General features: G+C 30.5%; 1 protein-coding gene across 2 annotated transcripts in view; it reads right to left on the reverse strand.

Moving 5' to 3' along the window:
- Positions 1-24,705, reverse strand: part of LOC129912582 (serine/threonine-protein kinase NLK) — a 224,624-nt gene that overhangs the window by 13,685 nt on the left and 186,234 nt on the right. For both annotated transcript variants that reach the window (XR_008771859.1, XM_055990893.1), the window contains exon 3: positions 2,682-2,737. Coding sequence is in view for 1 of the 2 variants with exons in the window: in XM_055990893.1 (XP_055846868.1) it covers positions 2,682-2,737 (56 nt within the window). In the remaining variant the exon portion in view is untranslated. The remainder of the gene's footprint in view (positions 1-2,681; positions 2,738-24,705) is intronic.

Below are 24,705 nucleotides of genomic sequence, written 5' to 3' on the forward strand. Positions count from 1 at the left end.
TATGATAACTAAGAAACGAATATTTAAATATCAAGATATGATTCAAGAGTTAGATCTTAAATAACGTAGAAAGATTACATCAAAATCTATAATGTCAAAAATTTTCAAAACTGCGGAGTGATTGTGTAAATTTGGGGTTTTCTATTTATCAACAATATCTGTTTATAGCCACACGGAGAAAAAAAAGGCACAATAAAATAAGATGATGCGCAAATTAAATTTCACCACCTTAAAATGAGAGGACATCAGCTTAAAATAAGGTGATTCCACTTAAATTCAGTTTAATTTAATATGAACTTCATCTTATCTTAAAAAAACTGACCAAAAATAAAAATTTTAAAATTATAGTCACACTTTAGCTTAACTTGCAGTTTGTCATTATTATTTCCAACAGTGAGATAGCACGATAGTAAGGCACTCGCCTAGTGACCCAACAGTTGTAGGTTCGATCCCTGTGGCTGCCTGTTCTTTTTAATTGCGCATTCAAAAAATGATTTGTCACATTAATTTAAGGTGGAATCCATCTTAGAAAAAAACCATGCAGAAATCCGCTTAATTTAAGGTGGGATCCGCTTAATTTTATGTGCTCCGTTTTCTCCGTGCACGTTTGTAGGATAACCTCTTTTTTTTTCGAGTTAAATTAACTTGACTAAGAGCCGATTTTTCAATCTTCTAATAAACAGTCAATAAACTGTTCGACGAATAAAGTTATTCTCATAATCAAGAAAAATAACAAAAAAAATGTCAAATTCAAAAATATTCAAAATTAAACGTCATTTTTATTCATAATAATTTTTGTTTTCTTGTGTTCCCTTAAATTTGTGAAAAAAAGTACATATCTTTATAATTTGTAATCTCAAAGAAATCTATTTTATCAATATTTTTTTTAAAAAAGCTTCGAAAATTGACACACTATTTTTGTTGAGATTGTTTCTTAGAATAATTTTTATTCCTCTCTGAAAGAAGCAGATAGTTTTATTCCTCAAATAAATGTTTTTTTTTCCTAGGAATAAGCTAAATCTGACTGTTAAAACATTGATTTTGTCTCTATCTGGGGAATAAGTACTAACTGACTATTTAACTGACTAGTGAAAAAATTGGCGCTAAGCTTATAAAAAAAAAATAATTTGGCAAAGATTATATACAAATATTGAAGACTTAGGAAACTATTACAGATTTTTTCTATGATCAACCAAAATCAAGATATATAAAAAAAAGATAGTCTGCACATTTCCACGAAATGAATAAAGGGTTATAATGTTTTACATATTACCAAATCGATAAATGGAAACAATCTAAATGTTTTTAGACCTCGCAGCTCTGACTTTTGTAGTTGTATGGAGCGGCAACCCTAACAAATTTTCCGTACCTGGACCATTGTAACAATTTTTAGTTCAGAGCTCGATGTTCGAAGGTTGATGCATGACTGAATTTTGTACAAAAAGTATAGAAAGATTTATCAACACCTATTTAAAAAAAAAAAAAAAAGTTCATTTAGAGCCGTGAGCAAAATATTTGGTAAACATTTTTCGTGCTTACTTTATGAAATCTTTTTTTAATTTAAATGGTATTTTTGATATTGTTATCCTTAGAGAATGCAAAAATAAGTGTAAAACACTTATCTATTATGTTTGACATAATGACTTATGTAGGTCTTGTAAACGATGGTTAGATTTGTAAGGTTATACATGTCGACCCTATGTATTTTAACAAATCAGTTTCTACATTACTTTATTCCTTGCAACTTCGTAGATGAAATTGTGTCAAACAAATGTAAAATAAAATACATTAGCAGTTAAACAACATATCGCTACTTTTTAGAAGAAAGCATTCCATTCTTTAATCAGTTAAAGAGTTAAGTGTAGGTCCCTACAAATTAAAGTAAGACTCATCTGTCGGGAGAGATTAAGCGGCAACTCTAATTTTCGATAGCAGAGTTTTCAAATTCTTGTTTTTGCTTTAACTCTACCAAAAATGGTACTTTTCTTTTAAATAAATGAGTTTTTTTTCACAACTTTTAAGCACAAGTTTTAAGCTCCTTTGAAAAGCGTTGCCATGTACATCTTTAGATACTGTTCCCAATTTCAAATACAACAACTGTTTTTCCCATTTTATACAAATTTTAACATCCAATCTTATCTCCTTACTGCTGGTTGGCTTTTTGATCACAATGAAATGCAAATCAAAAGCAAATATACATAATTTTTTAAATCAAAAGATTTGGGATCTGAAATTTCTTTAAAAATTGATTTTTGTTCTCCAAGTTTGATAATAACCATTTTTTTCTTCACGATTGAAATTTCTACGAATATGTTTAAAAAAAGGTACATATTTTGATTAACATTGCTTCAATTTTGAAGTTTAAATAACCTTTTTGCAGTCAATATTGATTGACAAATTAATTAACGAACCAAAGATTTCAAAGATTTTTTGTTTTTGTTTTTGCTTTCGCAGTAAATTCAAAAAGTATAATTTAAACATCCCAACACAACAGAAATCAAAGATATACTTCCAGGATTTCTTTGATGAAAAAAAAACTGTCAAACCAAAAAATTCTAATTTACATTTTGTCAAAAGAAATTTCGGCAAAGCCGAAATCTTCTATACTCTTATCAAATGTTCTCAACTCTGTAATTATTATTATTATATATTTTTTTTTTTTTTCATTTAAAAAAGGATACATTTCCTGGAAGAAATCCAAATGAGGTGGTTGTAATATGTCCAACGCTGAGAGTACCTGTAAAGAAAAGAAAAAGAGAAAAAAAAATTATACTTTTTATGATATATTTTTTGTTTTGTTTTAACTTTTTTTTTTATTTTGAAAATTTACCAGCAATGAGTCGTTTGTTTTATCTATGTTATGTACCATTCTTCAATCTTTATGAACATTAAACAAAGGTAAGTTAAAACCCTCAAGGTTTTGGTGAAGTAAAGATAGATAGGTATACTCCGGGTATACCCAAGTTTACCTTTTTCATTTAATGAGGGAAATAATCAAGGAATGATGGCATTGCTTGCTGGCTGCCACCCTCCATTAAACTGAAGCCATGCTTTTAATTACCGAAGAATTTCCCGACAAAGGCAACTTAACAACAGAAATAATAAAAAAAAAAAAACTAAGTAGAAAAAAAAAAAAAAAACAAACCAAGAAAATACTATAGGAAATGCGGAAGACGTAAAAAGCAAGCGAGAGAGAGATAGAATATGAAAAGCCTTCAACTTTAAGACCCCAAGTGATTGGCGGCAAAGCAGAACAACAACAAAACATTAAAAAAAAAAAATTATATTAGAAGCAAGTAGTGCGAGATAGGATGAACACAAAAACAAAAAAATGAAGCAAAAACTAGAGACATCTTAGGATGATGGACCATTAGGATGGGTTAATTGAGTAAAAAGGCTGTTGGAACTTAATTATGATTCAAAAGTAATTAAGGCGCAACCTCTCTTACGCGCGTTTGTCTTATGGAACGCAGCACCGGAATATAAGAGGATGAAGGCGGAAGGGCAGGGGGGATGGTTGATGTAACCTGCCATTAGGCAGTAAACTCATGTCACAATATTTTCTGCGAGTTACTTGTAAGTTGGGAGGGTTTTTTTTTTTTGTTGCCTTTTTTTGCCGCATATATGAGTTGAATGATGGAAATGCTGACACTGGTTAACTTAGGCATGAAGTGCGCGCACTGGTGTGGAATGACATGATGGATTTTGATAGCAAGAAATTGTTAGATAACTAGGTTTATGATGCGATGACTCCTCCGAGGGTATATAACTTTTTGGCTTCCTATCTGTGGTTTGCAATGCGCAATTCAAGTAGTGAAGTATGTAACTTCTGATTTTTATTTTAGATACACATTTTGAAGGCTAAGTTAGGAAAAGGTGTTTTAGCGTTCAGGAAAAGAAAAGGTTAAGTGAAGTTTTTTTTTGTGTTTCGAAAATTATAAAGGATTCAATAATTGTGTGGAAACAAAAGTTCTTACCGAAGTTTTTGAAAGGTGTTTCGAAAATCTTTTCGCAGTATTAATATGCTTTAAATAGCAGGAGAGCTAATATATTGAAACACTGAAACGCTCGTTTGAGCCAATGCAGATAAGGTTTTGTTAGAAATATAGGAAGAAATCCCAGTAATGTTTGGAGAACAACATATTTAAGGAACTAACGATCTAAAGACTGAAGTTCACGTCACTCGAGATCGATATTAATGCAGGCAATATTATAAAATAAAAATAAAAAAAGTGACCCTCATAAAAATTGGCAAAAAGCTTTCATTTGCAATTCAGAAACAGAACCGAAAGTCTATAAACAATTTTGGTTGAAAGGGTGTTTTTTTTTTCGGGAGACAAGAAATAAGTGAAGCTCAATAAAATATTTAAAAAATTTGTTGTGGAATACAATCATTATGACACATTATTTAAGTTTTTGTTAAATGAACTCAAAATCAAGTCAATACAATAAAGCTAAGAAAACATATAAGCAGACAAAGGTGCTTGATTTTAACTTTAACATGTGAAATATGATGAAATATTATGAAATAGGGGTTTTAGAACCAGAAACAAAGATTCCAAAAAATATTAAGATATATTTTTTGTAAAAGGATGCTTTTTTTTAAAGAAATTTTTTATGTGTGAAAAAGGTTTCTAACAGCTGAGATAAATTTTGTTTATTTTTTAAGCTTGATAAAATAGTTTCGTTTGTTAGAATTAAAAATCAAAAATTATATAAAATAATCCTGAAACAAAACAACTGACAAAAATGGTAGGTACCTCAAAGAAAATTTGTGAAAATTTACTACGGACATCAGGAATCTAGCAATTTATAAAAAATATGTGAAAAAGTGAATTTTTTGGATATAGGGAATAATCCGCGATAAGTTCCAAAAATCAATGGCATAGTTGGTACTCTAAAGAACTTTATTAAATAACCACGGGCATACATTTTTCTAAGGTCTGAATTTAAACAAATTCCCTTTGAATATTAGAATTCACAGTATATTCATGCTGTGAGTTTTATATAGAGTCGGTAAACATCGACCAAAATAAGGCGTTTTAGTAAGGGTACGACAGATCTAACTGATGAGCCCACTGTCGTACCTGGGCGAAACGCTTTATAAATTTGGAGTTGAGGTCACTTGAACTTTAAAATTGAATTTTATTAAAAATGTTACATTTGACAAGGGAATTATGAATTAAATGACTCTACAATTTTTCTTAAGGTGAAAGGGTGTTTTTACATATATGGCTGAAAATAAAATCTGGCCCTATTTCGAAAACTTAGTTAAAGTGATGGTACCCTATAGAAATCTAGCAAAAATGATACATTTGAGATTGGAACCAGATTTTTGCCTATAAGAATATCATGCATGACAGGGTGTTTTTTTGATTGGATAATTAAAATCGATGGGGTATCCTATCCTCTTTTTTTTTAAGTGAAAGAATGGAATTATGAAATTATTTCTAAAAAAAACTAGAAGTACGATTGAGAACTCCAGTATGAGCGTTTTATTTATCATATAAAACAAATGAAATCAACCATTGGGTGAAAGGGTGATTTGTGTGTGAATGAAACATAAAAACTTTTACATTAACACCAAAAATGCTTCCAGATTAGAGATATATTTCAATTAAAAATCTTCTACACAAAAAAACACCATTTCATCTAATATACAAAAGTACTAGATTTCAATGGGGTACAATTTTTACAACTGATTTTGGGATAACACTTATGTTTCTTTCACTCAAAATATTTAACACAGTTCATACTCCATGAAAAATATGTCTATAACATTTGTGAAAAATCAGAATTCTTTTTTTTGAAAAATAAAAATATAAAATGAGAGGGAAATAATAATTTTTCGAGCGGAATTCATTGTCGTTACTGAAGTCATGTTTGTTTTTCTAGTGAACATTTGCTCTTGCATTGGGATACTACAGCTAATCGTAACGAGAAAAAAAACTAAAGCATTCATTTAATTTTAGCTTATGGAAAACCAAATGAGGAAATGCTGAAGTAAATGCTTGATCATTAACTTAGAGGCAAATTTTTAATTGAGTGACGACTATGAATTCCACTAATACTCGTTGTCAAATATAAAGAAATTTTTAATGTTCAAAATTGATGACCTTGTATCAAAAAGGAAGCAGCTTCATTTTTTAAAAATAAACAGATCCAAACTTAAAAAAAATTGGAGTTATAACTGATATTTTTTATTTCACCTAAAACTTGATTAGAAAAAAAATTACATGTTAACCAAGTTTTAGGTCCAATAAAGATATTAGTAGTAAATTACTTCGATTTCTAAAAGTTTGGGTCTGTCTGAATTACAATTTTACAATTTTAAAAAATGAAGCTAAGAGCCTCATTAGATGATAGTTGCTCGGTTCTTTATCTAGCAAACAAGGAAGAGATTGTATGCCACACCATGCTTTAAAGGGCGGAATAATTTAAGTAAGTCTTACAATTTTGACACAAAATAGGTTTCGTAAAAAAATATGCACCAAAATTATGTATTCTTGATGTCTTTGTGCCTTTACCAGGATCTATAGCATCCACATTTAACTTCCTTCAAACCTTTGTTTTAACAAGCTTATGATTTAGAAACAAGGGAAGCAAATTTCGCCCTCACCATAAACAGGACTATAAGCAATCGGTAAACAGTATTGATTTGGGTTTCTATCGTATTTGACCTCTTTTTTATCAAAAACAGTATGTATTACTTTTTTTTGAACTTCCAACAATTAATTATTTCGCCCTAAAACAAATTTCAAATAAAAGAAATCCCAAAAAAGTTAAAGTAATAAAATTAGACCAATATACTCTCAAACAATATATAATACAAATATTTGCATATAAAATGCAGAGAGAGCACACTCCAATAACCTAGTTGCTGCAATCCTTTTGTTATCCGCAACAGGATTACGATTTAAATCCTGCAACACAATCAAATCAACACCTAATCCATTTTTATCTATTTTGTATCTATATGCATACATCTACTATATAACCTAAAGTACTTTCAAGTGCTTATATACACAACAAAAAACATCCTTATTTTATAGTGTTTTATTTAATTGGTCTATAAGTGCGCACTCCAGAGCTAACCAGTGAAATCCCCAAAAATAACAAACATACAAAAAAAAAAAAATAAATAAATACACAAACATTAAAATCGATTAAAAAACATTTGCAATGCAAAAATACAAAGAAAACAAAACGAAAAATAAAAATATAAAAAAATACAAACAAAATTTATGCTTCACTAGAGTCCGTTTCAAATTTTTATCTATTTTTTTTGTTTTGTATTCTACTGTCGATGTCCCTCTCTCTATTTTTATCTCACTATCTCGCTTGTTAATGGTGTTCTAAAGGATACACTTTTTAGCTTCAGAGGTTAGATATTGTTATTCTATTTAGAGAGATGCTTTTTTTGTTCATTTTTCTAGTCATAAAAAAAAAAATATAGAGAGGAGGATGATAACGAAAAAAAAACTAAAAAAAAAAAAAGAAAATCATGTCAAACATTCGCGATAAATGGCAATAAATTGGATGATTCAATTCTAAAAATAAAATGACAGAATTTTTTTTTATTATTTTTTCTGTTTTTTTTTTTATTATTTTTTCTGTTTTTTTTTTTTTTATTTATCTATCCCGTGGATTATATTGTTTATAGGTGTATGTATGTGTGGGTGAAAGGATAACAAATAATACACAAATCCTATCATTTTTTTTTTATTTCTATATTCCTTCTCTTCTTCGCCTTTGAATATAGATTCATTTAGTTGTGTAAAACTATACACGAGTACATATTACAAAACAATCTATAGAGCCTTCGAACCAATATAGAAAGTGAATAACTTTTCTATGAGATCCTTTATCCTTCTTCGTTGGAATAAAAAAAAGTTACTCACTCACCAGTTCTCTTATAAAACTTTTGCCTTTGCCCTACATAGTAGACCCACACTATAAGATACACTCTTTGAAATAAAAACAAAGAAAAAACTTTTTATGTCCTTTAAAGTATCTATCTATTCGAGAAAGTTTAATAACAATTTTTTTTTTTTCGATTCTGTGGTTTACCTTTGGCAATAGAAAGGGGAATTCATTTAATATTGATTTTCTTTTTCTTACAGTTTTTCTTTTTTATTGGGCAATTGAAGAACATTAAAAATGGCGGGTGGTTTGTGAGTTTTTTCTTTGGTTATTTAAGGGAAATACTGTAAAGCGTTAATTGAACAAATAGCGGTTCTCTCTCAGGATTCAACAAATTAAAATCGAAGAGAAAATTAATTGCAAGAAAATCAAGAAATTTGATTGAAACGAGGACTTGAACAAATCAAAATTCTTCGGCCTCAGCCTCTCCAGGCACACAGTGGGACGACCCATAGCAATAAATAAAAAAATCTAATATTATTGCGGTACTTTGTGATTGGTATGTCCCAAATACATTTATATTTATATATTTTTATTTTATATGATTCCAAATATATTTAGGTTCTAACTGCATCAACATTATTTGAATTGTCTAAATAATGCAAAATTTATAGAGCGCCAAACATTGTCAGGTTGTTATTTGTATTAAACGCAAAAATTTTTTGTGCGGTAAAAAATTAACTTAATAATGGATAGTAACACAAATTTTTGCTTTGTTGTTTTTTTTTTTTTTTTTTTATTCGTGATTTTCCGAGTGTTTTTTTTTATACTTTGAGTAAGATTTTTTTTTTACACCTTAAAGGCTCTCTGGGGTTTTTATGGTTTTATACTCAGGAAAGTGTCCTCTAAATGAATCAAGAAAAAAATTTTGCGGCAATTTTGCGATAAGTACTTAAAATCGCGTTTTTTTTACGTTCAACAACCTATATCAAAAATGGTCAAAATTTAAAAACATGGCTGAATAGTGTGAAAACAAGAAAATTTGATAACTTGTGTTTGAAAATTCAACAACTTCTTAGCTTAGAGGAGTCAACAGAAGAGGTAGAAGCTTAAATACAAGAAGTTACTAAATTTTATTGCCTCAAGGTAAAGTAGAAGTGTGAGCAGTCTTCTAGAAGACTCAATCGGTTCATGAGTGCTACCAAATAATGGCTGAATTCTAATCTAAATATAACTAAAGCTATACTTGATTGCGTAAGTGATAACATCAGTTTAAAACAAAATAATTCTCCCTAAACCAATATTATTTATTACATTTTACAGGTTTAATTAATCAAGCCAAATGATGGGATTAAAGTCTATAAAAATGCAAAATTTCTTAGCTGTTGTCAAATTTCCGTTCAAAAAGTTCACATATATCAAATTATGATCGAGATATATATACCTAACAATATTTATCAAAAAAATCATACAGTTTTCTTTATTTTATTGTTTTCTTTTTGTTTGAATGTTCAAATTATGATGTTTTAATATCTATGCTATTTTTAGTTCTATTTTACATAAATTAAAATTAACTAAGAGAAGAGAAAAAAATAATAATAAAAAGAAAATCCTTAAAAACAAAAATTCGCTGCTCAACTCTTTTAATTAAATGAAAATGAATTTTCTTGCTAAAACGTTTCCATTAATCTGGTTTTCATGTTTAATACATAGATTTAGGTGTAAATAGACGTCTTAATGCAACTTTGCGTAGTTTCAGTCACTTAAACACAAGATATTAGAAATACCTCCCACTGCCTCCCACTGTGAGGCAGTCCTGTTGCTTCCAAAAAATGACGCAGGGACAACTTTACATCTGGTTAATTTAACTTTTTTTGTGGTATATTAAACTGATTTCTGGTATATTTAACTATATTATGATTAAATATACCAGATATAAAGTTATAACTGGCGTTATTTTTAACCCGTGCAGTTACGGATTAAATAAGATCTTCCTCTTCCACATTGTATATGTATGTGTGTCGGATACGGCCAAGCGATCTCAGCTTTTTGACTAGGAATTCTCGATGCAGTTTTTTAGACCGCCCAGGAAACTTTGACTTTAATCAACCTCAAAAATTTAAAAACTCATTTATGAGGAAAAATTCGTTTTTGAAAGGCTACACACATCAATCTTGACAAACCTTGAGTATAAGTTTTGACATCACAATTAAAGAAACAGTGAACACGCCCTTCTTCAAGAATTTTAGAAAATGTTTACATGTTTTTTAATTATTAATTTTTTTTTTTTTCAACAAAAAAGTAAAACCTACGCGAAGTTGGGCTTCCTGTCTTCGATATGTATGCACGAGTATGATGACCATTTAAGAAGAAATATTCCATCCTCTCTCATTAATGATGATGATGACGGGAATGCCTTTGCATCTCGCGTCATCACCATCATTGCCGTCAGAAAAAAAAAAAAAAACAAAGATAATGATCGGCATCAGAGAATGTAGCATCATAATTTGTGTTCTATCCTGGGGGCCATTAATTATTAGAATACTTTGCACCTCATTGGTAAGCGATGCCATTAGCGCCGTCACTGGGCTGAAGCTGATGTATAAATTTTTATGGACTGCTTCTTGTCTCACTCTTGCTTCTGTTCTATTTCATTTCTTAAGTACGCATGGAATAAAAAAAGACAAACGGCGACACTTCTAAGAATGAAAACAGGAGAAGGAACAAAAAAAAAACTTCTTAACTTAAAAATAAAAAAAACTAAAGACAGTCACTGGAAAACAACAACAAGAACAAAAATCCTAAGAAGAAACGCAATTACAATCGCATTAACGTCATAGCTCTGCTTCGGAGGGTACACCTGAGCCACTTGAAGAAAGCGCCATTACATGCCAACCATCAGTGTAAAAGACCATCATCATCATCAGAGACCCGCAGAAGACATTGCCGCCGCCATAGCTATCACACCGCACCACGAACTCCGCCGATAAAATGCGTTCGCTTTCATTTTTCTTGATCGGTGCCGATGCCGGTGCCGTCACATTTATGCTCGCGCTACATAATTTACACCGATTAAGGCAACAACACGGCTGATGGTTTTTGTTGTAGGTATATTTATTAGGGTGGGTCAAAAAAATCGAAATTCTTTTTTTTTGAATTGGTACTCCGAAAACTCGATTGCTAGACCCCTCTAGAATATACACACCAAATATGAGCTCTTTATATTAATGGGAAGGTCCTCCGCTTTGCAATTTTCCATTTTTACATCAAGCTTCTACTAAAAAAAAATATTTTTTTTATTAATTGACTTTTTAGCAAATTTCTTTTCAGATTCTTGTAGGAAATTGAACGCTCTACAAAAAAGGCCTTATACACTTTTTTCGTTTATCTAACCGTTGAATAGATATTTGAGGTAAAAAAATCGAGAAAATCTTTAAAAATTCGTTTTTTGGTCTTAATTTTGTAACAAACTGAAAAATTATAATCATCAAACGCGCAAGACATATTCTTGTTGGAAATTGATTGCTCCACAAAAAAGGTCTTGTTAACTTTTTTCATTAATCTAACCATTCTAAAGATATTCGAGGTCAAAGTTAAAAAAAATTATGAAAACATTTTATATTTTAAAAAATTTTCCAGTTCACTGAAAATTTAATATTTTCAATTTAGCAAGACGTAATCTTGTAGGAGCTTAAACGTTCTACAAAAAATTCCTTGGCATCAAATTGATTGCTTTAACCGTTTAGAAGATATTCGTATCCAAATCGAAATGCATACGGGTCATAAGAAAACTATTGAAATCAGTGAGCATTGGTTTGGATACGAATATCTTCTAAACGGTTAAAGCAATCAATTTCATTCCAAGGAATTTTTTGTAGAACGTTTAAGCCCCTACAAGAATATATCTTGTTGATTTGAAAATTATGAAGTTTCAGTGAATTGGAATTTTTTTTTAAATATAAAAAGTTTTTATATTTTTTTTTAACTTTGACCTCTAATATCTTTAGAATGGTTAGATAATTGAAAAAAGTTATTAAGACCTTTTTTGTGGAGCAGTCAATTCCCAACAAGAATATGTCTTGCGCGTTTGATGATTATAATTTTTCAGTTTGTTACAAAATTAAGACCAAAAAACGATTTTTTAAAGATTTTCTCGATTTTTTTACCTCAAATATCTATTCAACGGTTAGATAAACGAAAAAAGTGTATAAGGCCTTTTTTGTAGAGCGTTCAATTTCCTACAAGAATCTGAAAAGAAATTTGCTAAAAAGTCAATTAATAAAAAAAATATTTTTTTTTAGTAGAAGCTTGATGTAAAAATGGAAAATTGCAAAGCGGAGGACCTTCCCATTAATATAAAGAACTCATATTTGGTGTGTATATTCTAGAGGGGTCTAGCAATCGATTTTTCGGAGTACCAAATCAAAAAAAAAATTTTCGATTTTTTTGACCCACCCTAATATTTATATCTTTCTACAAAGGTTTTTCCAAGTCGCAATTTTCCGCACTTTTCTTGTTTAGGGTTGCGCACACTGCACTGAAAAGACAAAACTATTTTTATTGTTCTGCATTGTGGTGGTACCGCACGACTAATGGTCTAAAGGGGAATGAATGTTTTAGAGGGACTTGTATTAGCCAACAAAATAAATGCAGCTGCACGAAGGACATCAAAGTATGAAAATTGTTTTTTTGTTGTTCAAGCTTTTGTTGGGTACTTTCAGGCCTGTATTCCGAAAAAAATATATATTTTTTTTATTTCAAGAGAATTGCGTTTAACTGGAAATAATTGTTTGAAATTATTGGTTGAAGTTGATTACCTTACCTCGTAGGAATAATCATGCACAGAATGTCAAGAAAAGAGTGAAATCTAAAAACGTGAAGTTAACACCTAAATGCATAATACTGAAGAGACTCTGCCTTAAGCTAACTTTTTAGAGTAAAATTACAGAATTTCTTATCGGGAGTTTTTTCTGTAAAATTACGAATGTTTTTTCGTGTAAAATCACGTAATGTGGCTTCCGATCATCATCAATCCAGTAAAATCAGAGGTTTTTCCAACTTAATCACTGATCTCTCAAGAAAAATTAAAAGTCATCCTGTTAAAAACACAAGTTATTCTGGTTAAGTCACGAAATACCTCTTTGAAATAACAAGTTTATCTGGTTAAACCAACCGAATTAAATTTAAAAAAATGGAATCGATGAAAAGTGGTTCGCTAAAAAGTTGGTGTAAAGTGCTTGTTTATAGCGGATTCGGCATGGCAGAATAGTCGGAAAAGGAATAAAGACCATGTTTAGTAAATAGATGAGCACCATAAAAAATGGCTAAGGAGTTTTAGAAATAGAACGGATGTTGTTTTTAGCACACATTTTTTTTTTTAAACTGACTTGACAAGCCCGCCTATTGATTGGAAATGAAAACCTCGAGCTATCTAAACCGGATATATCCCATATTTTTTAGAACTTAGAGCTTAAGAGGTATCGGTATCTCATCTGGCCAAATCGCTTCTCCTTTCTTAGAATTTTCTCCGAAAACCTAATTTCTTCAATCCTTATTGGAGTGTTGGAGAAGGTACTGGTAGGGGTGTGCTAAAGAGCGTTTTTTAAATAGCAGTGATAGCAGTGCGCAGCGTATAAAAAGAGCAGCTTTAAATAGCTGCTATTGAATCACTCTTTAAATAGCAGTTAACGCCGCAAATTATTCTTTAAATTTCTTCCCGATTTGAAATATGATTGAAAATATGAAACACAAAATAAAGTCACCATTTTTGAATTTGTATTATATGAAATAAGTCTTTGAATGCCTGATACAATTGTATTTCAAATTGAACTTTTCTGTTTCGTCATCATCATGGTAATCTTTTCTCTGCAGTTCTGCTATTTTCATAGCTAATTAAAATAAATCCTTACAAAGAAATTTTTAAATAGCCGAGAACATTTTCAGAGCAGAACAGTGAAGTAACAAAGAACAAAAGCAGTTTTGCTTAAAAAAGCAGTGAAATCCTTAAGAGTATAGAACATTTTTATTGTGCTCACTGCCTATTTGATCACTTCATGTTCATCATTGTATATAAAAAAGAGCAATCGCAATTGTTCTCTGCTCAGTAGAAGAGCCGAGTGATTGAAAGTAGCTATCGCAATAGCAGCCTCAGCACTAGGTCTCTAAGTTTTGCCCTCAAAGCGAATCTCCTTAGTATTATTTCCTTCTTTGAGCAGTTTGAAGTTGCGCACTCCTTTTTAAGTTGACATGCCACAATTCCTGAGTAGTTTGGTTTATATCAGCGGCAAATGCAGGTATTTCTTTCTAATATACTGTCGGCTCGATGTTGGGCGCTACTTCCTCTTTTCTTCGTTTCTGCAACATTTGTTAACCACTTCGACTTGTGCTTCTACACATTATTATGAGAAAAGAATACTGACCTAGTTTTGAAAACAAAAAAAAAATAAATATTTTCTAGTTCCCACGTAGAACGGGGTCTTAATCTCTATAGTGTACATGTCCACCAATAACCTAAAAGGTCTGGTTTCAATTTCAACTCAGATTATTTAAGTTCTTGAGTGTTTAATACCCCCGTTGTCACCCCTTTAACCCACAGTCTTGGTTTTATAAATTTAGTTTTCTGTCAATTTCGATTATTGCGCAAGAAAAATGTTGCGAATTTTCTCAAAATAATAATTTACTTGCAGCAAAACATCAGCATCAGCATCAATAGCAGCAGCAGCAGCAGCACACAGCTGTTAAGTGCTATGAGGTCTTTTAAGACTTTAAATATCTTTTTGTATATCTTTTTCTTATTTTTGCTCTTTTGTATAAATGTATCTTTGTGTGTTGAATTTCAACTGCTGACCTTCTGTCTTAAGCTTTGTGTGTGTCTTTTTTTGTTCCTGTATTATTCTCTCTCTGACTGCCTGTTGCATGTGAATAAAAAACTGCTAAACAAAGACATTCACATGGAACAAAGAAAAAATCTGGTGCGTAATTTTCATATTGACACGATTCAACGTCCATAGTGTGAATATCCTTTGTGTAGTTTATTTATTTTTTTTTTTTTTTCAAAAAAAGTTGGTAATAGCGAAACACTAGCAACAGAATGGTTATTTTCAAAAATGCAACAACAATCAACATGACTCGAGGTGAGGTGAGAGAAAATCGATTTGAAACATAAAACAAGTCTTTTTATAAAACTGAAGCCCTCTCAAACGTCGTCGTCGTCCCTCCATCTCATCCCCTTTCTTTCTCGCCTTCTCTCTCATGGCCCTCAACTTTTATTGGAAACAGCAATTAACAGTGATTTATTGAAGCTTTTTTCCAAGGCTGATGGTCTGGACGATTTAAAAAATCTATTGTTATTGAAGAACAAGGAGTTAACAACTATTATATCCAACAGCAGCAGCAGGGGCCCCCGATAGACTTTCAAAGTGTTGGTCGGTTTATAATGGTGTTGCAGTACGAGAATAATACTGCAACGATATGACTTTAAATGTCTATTGCCTGGGCGCAAGTTAAGGTTTATATTCACTTGGAACGATTTTTAGTTCAAAACATATGTATTGTACATACTATTGGCATCACATGGTGCCAAATAAAAGCACCTACATCATTACAATGGCCAATGGCGTTTGGAAAATTGCTGTTGCTGCTGAACAAGGAATGCACATATTCACACATTGCAAATGCAAGCCATATGCTTGTGGGAATTGCTCAAGTCATGAATCAGATGGTTTATTTGTTTATGACATTAGCTTTTTATTACCACATTGAAGTTAAGAACAAAAGAATACTATAAATTCGTAAAATTGTTTAGTCATTAGATCTTTTTATATAAAATATAAGAATCTGGAGCGACACAATTCTCATGGATACGATTAGTGCAGTGAATAAATATTGATGGAAAATTAATTAATGATTCTGACTGAAATTCCTCTCTCACCTTGAATTTAGGTTTATTTCTTCACGTAATATAAAAGGTATCAGGTATTGAAGCATTTTTCGCCTTTTGAAATTGACTCCGCTAAAAGATTACCCAAAATCGCAAGAGCATATAGCAATGTACTATCAACTGAATTGATCTATTAGCAAGACGTTAAACACGTTAACACGAAATCGTCAAAAAATCGCCTGCAATTTGTAGAGATACCTATACACGGAAAAAAAGACCACAAGCGGATTCCACATTAAATTAAGCGGATTTCTGTATGGTTTATTTGCCAAAGTTGACTTCCGTCTTAAATTAATCGGAAAATACTTCTTAATTTTTTGAGTGCGCAAAATCCACTTAATTTAAGCGGAAAATCATCTTCTTTTCATGTGGAAACATTTTAATAAAAAAAAAAAAAAAAAACTGGCAGCCACTGGAGATCGAATCTGTTGGGTCACTAGGCTAGTCCCTTACCATCAGCTTATCTCACTGTTGGAAATAAGTATGACAAACTTTAACTAAAGCTGAAGTCTGACTATAATTTTAAAGCTTTTATTTTTTGTCGGTTTTTTAAGATGAAAATTTACATTAAAATGAAATGAAGTTCATCTTAAAATTAACAAAATTTAAGCGGATTCCACTTATTTTAAGCGGATTTTACTTATTTTAAGCGGATTCCACATATTTTAAGAGGAAATTTTATTGTTTTAAAAGCCCTCCCTCTTTAAGGTGAGCATCGTCTTAATTTTAAGTGCCGTGTTCATATAAACAAATTATATGTTTCCCAATTATAGAGATAAACTTTAAATACTTGAAAGTTCGAGTATTTTAACAAAAATCATTCAAGAGTAAAAATTTCATGAGAAATACAAACAAACCGAAACAAAAAACCTTTAAACATCTTAAATCGATCCACAAAAAGAACATACATTTATATCAGGCTTCTGTTTGAGCTATTTTATTGGATTACCATTTTCCATTAAATAAACAAACTAAAGTATTAAATTACTCAAATGAAAGCTTTACAAATAAATTTCTAGAAATAAACCCAATCTTTCAAATGTACATATGTTCAATTTTGTTTTGTTTTTTTTTTTAATTCAATATACCATTTGTACAAATCAGAAGTGGGATATACTCTATACTCATCCAACTTATATAAATGTGATGTGACTTATATAAATATAAGTTGCAATTATTCTATTAACAAGAACTTTAACATTCTTAGGTCATCATTTCCCTCTCTCTCTCTTCTTCATCACCAATCAAATCCTTTGAATTTCGGTAGATTTTCATAAGAAAATCATGAAAGCCAAAAGTCATCGTTTCAACAGTTTTGGGATTTGAAAGTTTTCCTTTTTGCCAAAATCACACATATTCCCATATAATTTACTATATATTCGAATGAAATAGAATTATTTGGGAATATATAGAATTTTCTAAATGCATTGTGAATTTGCTTTAAAGGAATCAAATAGAAAGGATAGGAGAGGAGTTGGATTGGAATAAATAATAATTCTTAGCATTTTATTGGATTCACAATCTACAAAATACAAAGTTTGAATTTGAGAGATGAGAGATATTTTGCCAAAGGGGGAAAAGGATGAAGAAAATAGTTGAAGATTGTTAAGAAATAAAGTAAATTCCTTGTAATTGTTTTGATATGAGTTCCTGCTACTAATAACACACAAAAGGATGTTTGTGTGTGTGTAGGTGTATGTGTTGGATTGTGAATTTGTTGTGCCTGTGCATTTGCATCATCTCTAAGTTTAGATCTTGTGTGTGTGTTCTTTGAATTTTCAAGGAAATTCGATAACAATAACACCACACATGTCCTTTTTCTTCTTTCTTAGATAGGGAAGGGAGGTTATGTATACAGTAGTAGTTGATGATGGAGAACTTGGACTTGTCTTCGATTTAATTAAAAAAAAATGAATGCGTTTATGTATGTATATAAATAAAGTGATGCAACAGGATGCAAATGAAAGGAAATAAAATGAAATTTAAGTTTTATTCGTATAGATACTTTTGATACGTTTTATATTAATTTATTTAAAACTACGATACATTTTAAGGAATGGGTTTAAAAGTGTCAAAAAAAAAAACACGAATATGCACATGGAAATCAGAGGGTATCTAAACTATATCAAGTAGAATAGATAAGCTTGTGGAAGTCGCATAGTGATGCCCTAAATGATTTTTGGCGTCAAAAATCATTTGCATGGCAATTCTATAGCAAAAATTGATGGAATTTGGTACTTACACTAAAGGATATTAGCATGGAGAGTATTAAAAAATAATAACTTTTTTATTAAAAATGGCGGTTTGAATATGGTGACCAAAAGAAACGTTTAAATATCTTTAAATTTAAATTTAAGTTCAAATTTTCTTTTTGAAAACCCTACACAAGTTAGAAATTTAGCTAAATTTGTATCAGAAAGGTGATCGACGAATGTTCATATTAAAAATAAATATAAAATCAGGAATTTTGAAAATAAAGTCCAACCTGAAACAAAGATCTATTCTTTTGCTATTTCTTTCGATTTTTAACATTCAACAATTTTGATTGCGTTTTTATGCATTTAAATAAAAAAAAAATGATTATTTTGGATTTATATTATTGCAAACTTTGTTTTAAAGCAAAAATTAAAAGACAAAATAATATGTTACAATATAATAATGTTCAATAAAATTCAACGTTAATTTTTATCAATATTAATAAAATTATAAAATTGTAATAAAAATGATTTTTGACGACAAAAAAAAAAAAACATGGAAAGCACCACTGTGCAATTGTTCATTGTTTCAAATTTGTCCTGGGGACCATATTCTAATAGTTGGTTACAGTAGCTTTTTCTCCAAAATAGTATGTCATGCCACAGCTAATCATACGATGGACAGTCTATCAAAGAACAGCTCACATTTCATCAAAAGAAACAATTTTTAAGAAAAATAAAAACAAACACCGTCAGAGAATGACCCTTTGTAAAAAATTATTCAAATACCTATATTGATTGAAAAATAATTTTTTAATGACCTGTCTGACCATGATGAGTTGTCATATGATCATATGTGCTGTGATATGTTGGGTTGATTCACCCAAAATAATTTAAACAGCCGAGACAATGGTTTAATCAAAATAAGTGCTTGAAAAAAATATTTTTTTTGTCGTTGTTTGAAGTAAGTTTGAACGAATGTCTGAAGCGCGTAGAACATACTAGAATTGATGGCTGCTTCGAGAACTCGCCAGAGCCCCCAAGAGAAATTATTTAATTATTTAATTAAATTATTTAAATTAAAATATAAATAAAATATAACTCGAGATAAATCAGCACCCAGACCCAGGCTTTTAGCTTTCAGTTATACATAGAGCTTAAAGATACCTTTTTTTTGATGTCTTACTCGATGAGTTTAGAGCTAATAATTTTTTTTTTGTAAGGGGTTAACCTTAGTTTTTTTCGAAAATCGGAAAAAAAATAAATTTGTAATTTTTGTAAGCCAGTTGATTATCAACTTATATCATTAATTCAAAACCGATTTTGAGACTTTGGTCAAAGGATATCGGCTACGAAAAGTAAGTAAAAGAAAGAAAATAAAATGCATGACTGGGGTCGCACATACTTGCTCTTGCAGTTAAAAGCACTTTTATGTTAGTCTACTTGTAGATTCTAAAAGCTGGATCTAAATTTAAAAAAAATTGATATTGGGGAAGAGCCGACATTTAAGGCAAAATTTTGTTAAAACAAAATTTTTTTTTGTTATTTGACTTTTTTGAGAAAAAATAAAAATGCAGTTTTATTGCCACTGCTTTAAATATTACGTATACAAAGTTTAATCAAAATCGTTAGAGCCGTTTTTGAGAAATTCGTAATATCGTATTTTTTCGTATGGGAGGTATACGTTCTAAACGAGATATATGTAAAAAAACAAAAAAAAAACCAACTTTCAGAATTCCATAAAAATCATCTGTACCAAATTTGAAGAAAATCCATCCACCCGTTTAGGCGGTGGAAATGTGTACAGATGGACGCACAGACGCACGGACGGAATTGCGGGACCAACTTTTTCGGAATTCTCCATCATCGTAATGTTGGTTTTGATTAAAACCTCAATTTTTTTTTTCGACACGAAACCAATACTTGCCCTATAGAGCAAGTAAAAAAAAATGTTTGGTTGGAAATATCTCAGAAACCAGACCTCCAAGAAACTTTTAGTTTTCAGTTATAACTACAGCTTAAAAAGATCATTGTCTCACTCGATGTATTTGGAGGAAATTCAAGGGGTACCTCTCGGATTTCTCAATTTCAAAATGTTGTTTTTTTTCGTACGTGAATTTGTTGATAAATATTAGAATTCAATCAAATATCAGAGAATAAAATTATTCCAAAAAATAAACTTGTATTTTGGAAACTTTTTTTCAGAATGTCCTTTTCAATCAGTAAACGAAATTGAACAAGCAAAATACAAGTTACCAACTATCTTTGTATAGGTATAGTTTTATTTATTTCGTTCAAGACAAAAAAATCTTTAAAAAGCTATTTAAATCGATCATCTTTGTTTAACTAAACAATTCCCCATGTATCTGCAGATTTCAATCGAAAATTATTTGAAACTAACAACAAAAAAAAAAAAAGCAAAACAAATGATAATTGTATTGTTCTCTCCACCTCTGAACTGAGCAATTAATTTCAATTCATCCATTTACCACACGGTCAACAGAGCACTAAATCCATTCTCTATATACATACCATCCTTATACACATGTGATGCCTCTCAAATTCATGATATATATTCGATTTGTCCATGCGATTGTTTCAACTTCTGAAAACGTTGCATTTTAACTAAAATCAACAAAAGCTTCTCAAATAAATGCTCATAGATAGATAGATAGACAAATAGATAGATCCACGTGCTGCTGTTGGATTCTGCTGCTCCATCCAACTAAAACCATTTGCAATCAAATCAAAAGTCTCTGATTAAAAAATAACATCAATAATTTGATATCCTGTCTATCTCTCTCTCTGTAGACCAAAAATTCAAGAGCAAGCAAATGGCTACTGAAGCTGTATGGCATTTTGGATGGTATGCATCACGCAACAAAAAGCCATCATCAACCTCAATCCAACAACGGACGACGGCGACGGATGAGGGATCAAAATACAAAATGAAATTGAACAAAACAAAAAAAAAACAGCAAAATCATCAATATGCATCACACACAACAACGCATAGCTTATTCACGCGTTTTCAAAAAAAAAAACTTAACCCAACAACACGTTTATATCCGTCAATATCATATTCACTACAAAAATCCAATGGACAAACGAACAAAAAACTGACAGGACGATGTAAACGTCAAAATTGCTTCATCGATTCCGATTCGCAAAATTAATAAATGAAACGTTAAAGCAGACGACTGACTGGTTAGTTTGTCTGACTAAATTCAATTCAAATGTTTTTTTTTTTTTTTTGTAGTCGAAATAAATGTTAATGTAAATTGCATTTATTTATTTATCTATTTTTTTTTTTTTTCAATCATAGATACAAAAGTATCTTACTATCTCTATGCACTTAATTTGTTCATTTAGTAGGCAGGTATGAAGGTACATAAATAAAATAACAAGCTTAGTTTGCAAATTCTATATATTTTGTTGCATGCAATTGCAATATGTATGAGAAATATGTTAGTTAGTATAAATAGATAGATATAGAAGATAATGGAGATTAGTATCTAAGTGTATCTTTTCTGATATATATTTTTGCACTGTTCTGGGGTAGTGCATTTGAAAAACCTACACTCGGGTGTAATTTTAACTACCCAGTTTGTTTAGTATTTTGGACTCAATCACTTTGGCATGATTAGCATTTAGAAGTATTTTTTGAAAAAGCATTCTGAAAACTATTTGTTTTTTCATTTCCATAACATTAGTTCTAAAGGTTTCCTTGAAATAAAAAAAAATCAAGAAACATAATGTGAACCCGACTTTAGATTTTTATAAAGTTTTAAAGTTTTTGAAGAACAAACTTTTTTCAATACAAGGACAGTTCTGTTTATCGAAATTCTATTTCATCTTTTAATTTGGTAGCAAGAATCTTAACCTCGATCGAGGAGTTGCGTGAATCTAAAGTTGCGTTGATCGATAACGTACTGTAACTTGGTGAAAAAGGGAAAACAATCAGTTCGAAATTCAAATCTATAATTTTGTGTCTGTTGCGTTTCAATTTGGTAACACGCGAATTTTCTAAAAGAATGAATATTGCTCAACAATCGTGGGACTTAAAAACATATCGTGAGACCATCTGAAATAAAAGCTCAGGGAGGCTGAAAAAGACGACCACAGTGGAATATCATTTTTTAATGCAGCAAAGTCGTATGCATCGTTTTAAGACTTTATGGATCTTAAAGACGATCTGTATCGAGCTACAGAAAAAGTAAATGAAAAGTCAAGCTCAAAGAGGAAAAAGCTATAGTGAAAGCCGTACTGAAGTCGGATATTGATCAGAGAAAAACGAATTAGGGGCCTCATTTTTGAACTCAATCTTTTCTGTATGTGAAACAGGTAGAATGGCCTTCTATCGAAAAATCATTTTTCGAAAATCATCTGAAAAATTTATTACACTTGCGGATTCTTTTATCAAAAGCCAAAATTATAAGTATGAACTTTTTTTTTTTTAATATGAAAGACTAATATCAAGTTTTGAAATAAGGTAGGACTTTTATGACTAAAAAATAGTTGCATTTTGTTTTTATTTCTGAAAAGTACTTCGAATAAATTATTTCGATGTATTAAGTTGACCGGTATACAATCAAGGTCATATCCAATTGGTCAATTATGGAACTTAAGGGTGCAAGAAAATGAAGACCTACAAAAAATCCGGACCTAGAAACCGGAAGAAGAAATCCAACAAAGTTCTAATTAAATGAAATGAAAAAATGAGACAGGTATTTAAAAAAAAAACAACATTTTTTCCGTAAAATCCTATTTTGCGCCGGTGCACTGTGGGCTAGAACGCTATTTTAGCAGGAATTAATTAAATAATCAACTTATTCCAATATTGCTAATTTTAGTCTTATTCGATAGATAAATGGACTAGCTATAATTGCCCATTCGAAATTTAGGTCAAAACATTCATTGGCTACATAAAAAACGCAATCGAAAAGCAAATTTTCGAAGAAAAAACAAAAAAGGCCACTTTTTCCCCTCTTCAGATATTCGTTTACTGAGTTTGTCTTGACGGATCGATTCCGAAAATTTTGCTAGTTTATCAATAAGTAATGTATCCAAATATAGTATTTGCTAATAACTTGTTATTATATTGAACTTTTGTTTATAAATTTTAAAGTAAAGTATGCTACTTGCACCAATTTCATTTAAAACGAATGTTCCTAAGCTTTTAAAAAAAGGCACGAGGAGGCACACTCTAGAAACAATTTTAAAAAGTAGCTAGACTATATGGCTTTATGTTTTATATAAAACTATGTCCTACAAGTGCAAACTTTTTTCGCTCTAACTCTGAAAGTATAGTGAGCAAAATATTCAAAAAAAACCACTTACGATGACAAAAAAACGAGTTGAATGTTTTCAAATAACGGTTTTTTTATTTGCACTAACATTTTAAATTCCATATTAAGTAAAAACAAATTTTGTTCGCGTTCAATTACACCATTTTCTAATTTGATGCGTTTAAAACTTCATAGAACTTTTTTTTTGTTTTTTACCAATAATATCTGTTGTAAATTGGAAAACCTTATTTAACATAATATTTCGTTTATTTTTGTTGTTGTTCTTATGTTTAATGTCTGTTGCACCATAAAATTATCATTATTACATCATTCAACATCATCTTAATACCTTTAACTGCATTTTTAGACTATTTCGAGAATTTCTATAATTAATTCCAGCTAAAATAGCGTTCTAGCCCACAGTGCGGTGGCTTGGTACGTGTGAAATCTTTTAACGATTAAAAATATATCAAGTGATTAAAAGCACATAATAAAACAAATCCTATTAAAAAATTATATTTTATTGCAAAACGTTTGACAAAAATCGAAGAAAAGTTTGACTAAAATTTTTTTGCACAGCACACATAGGGGTATTTACCTCCAAAACCCGCTCATTTAACTTTTTTGCAAAATATGGATTTGAGAAGTGATTTTTTGAAGTTTCAACTGCAGGTGTGTACTTTATTTAAAAAAATATATTTGTTGTACTTGAAGCTTTAATTTATTGTTAAATTAATTTATTTTAAGTGTACATACACATCTGCTCAAATTTAACGCACATCCTATTTATTTTAAAGTAAAGTCCTGCTATTACTTTATGCCACAGCATCATGGTTATTTTCTCAAATGAGACAATAGTGATCTTAAATTAAAGGTATGGAATAATATGTTTGTCGGGAAGATTTGGGGAGAGATTTGCTGAAGTCTGTCTGTTAACCCGCGAGCCTTTTAAAGAAGAGTCATAAAATTTCATGGAGTTAAATCTGCTTTACAACACCTACGGAGTTAGCGAGCCTTTCTAGACCTAAGTTAAGTACCCAAAAATACTTGACTGATGCCCTCGAACAGCATCTGCTTCCAATCACCCCTAGATTTGGTCCACAGTTTAGTCTGATGCACGATAATGCATGCTAGAGTAGTTTGAGAATATCTTCAAGATTTTAATATTCCAGCTTCGGATTAACCACACAGAAATCTGGATTTGAATTTAATAGAACATGTGTAGGAAATATTGAAAAGATGCATTCGCGACCGAAATCCACCTCCAAGCTGTCTTGATCAACTGAAAACTTCAGTGAAAGAAGTGTTAAAACAAAACCTTCAAAAGTTAATTAGTGGAATGGACAAACGACTCCAGGTTGTCATATGCGCTAGAGGAGACTATACCAAGTATTGCATACAATTATGGGAAAGAACCGTC

This window comes from Episyrphus balteatus, chromosome 2 (assembly GCF_945859705.1).
Source record: "Episyrphus balteatus chromosome 2, idEpiBalt1.1, whole genome shotgun sequence".
Classification (NCBI taxonomy): Eukaryota; Metazoa; Arthropoda; class Insecta; order Diptera; family Syrphidae; genus Episyrphus; species Episyrphus balteatus.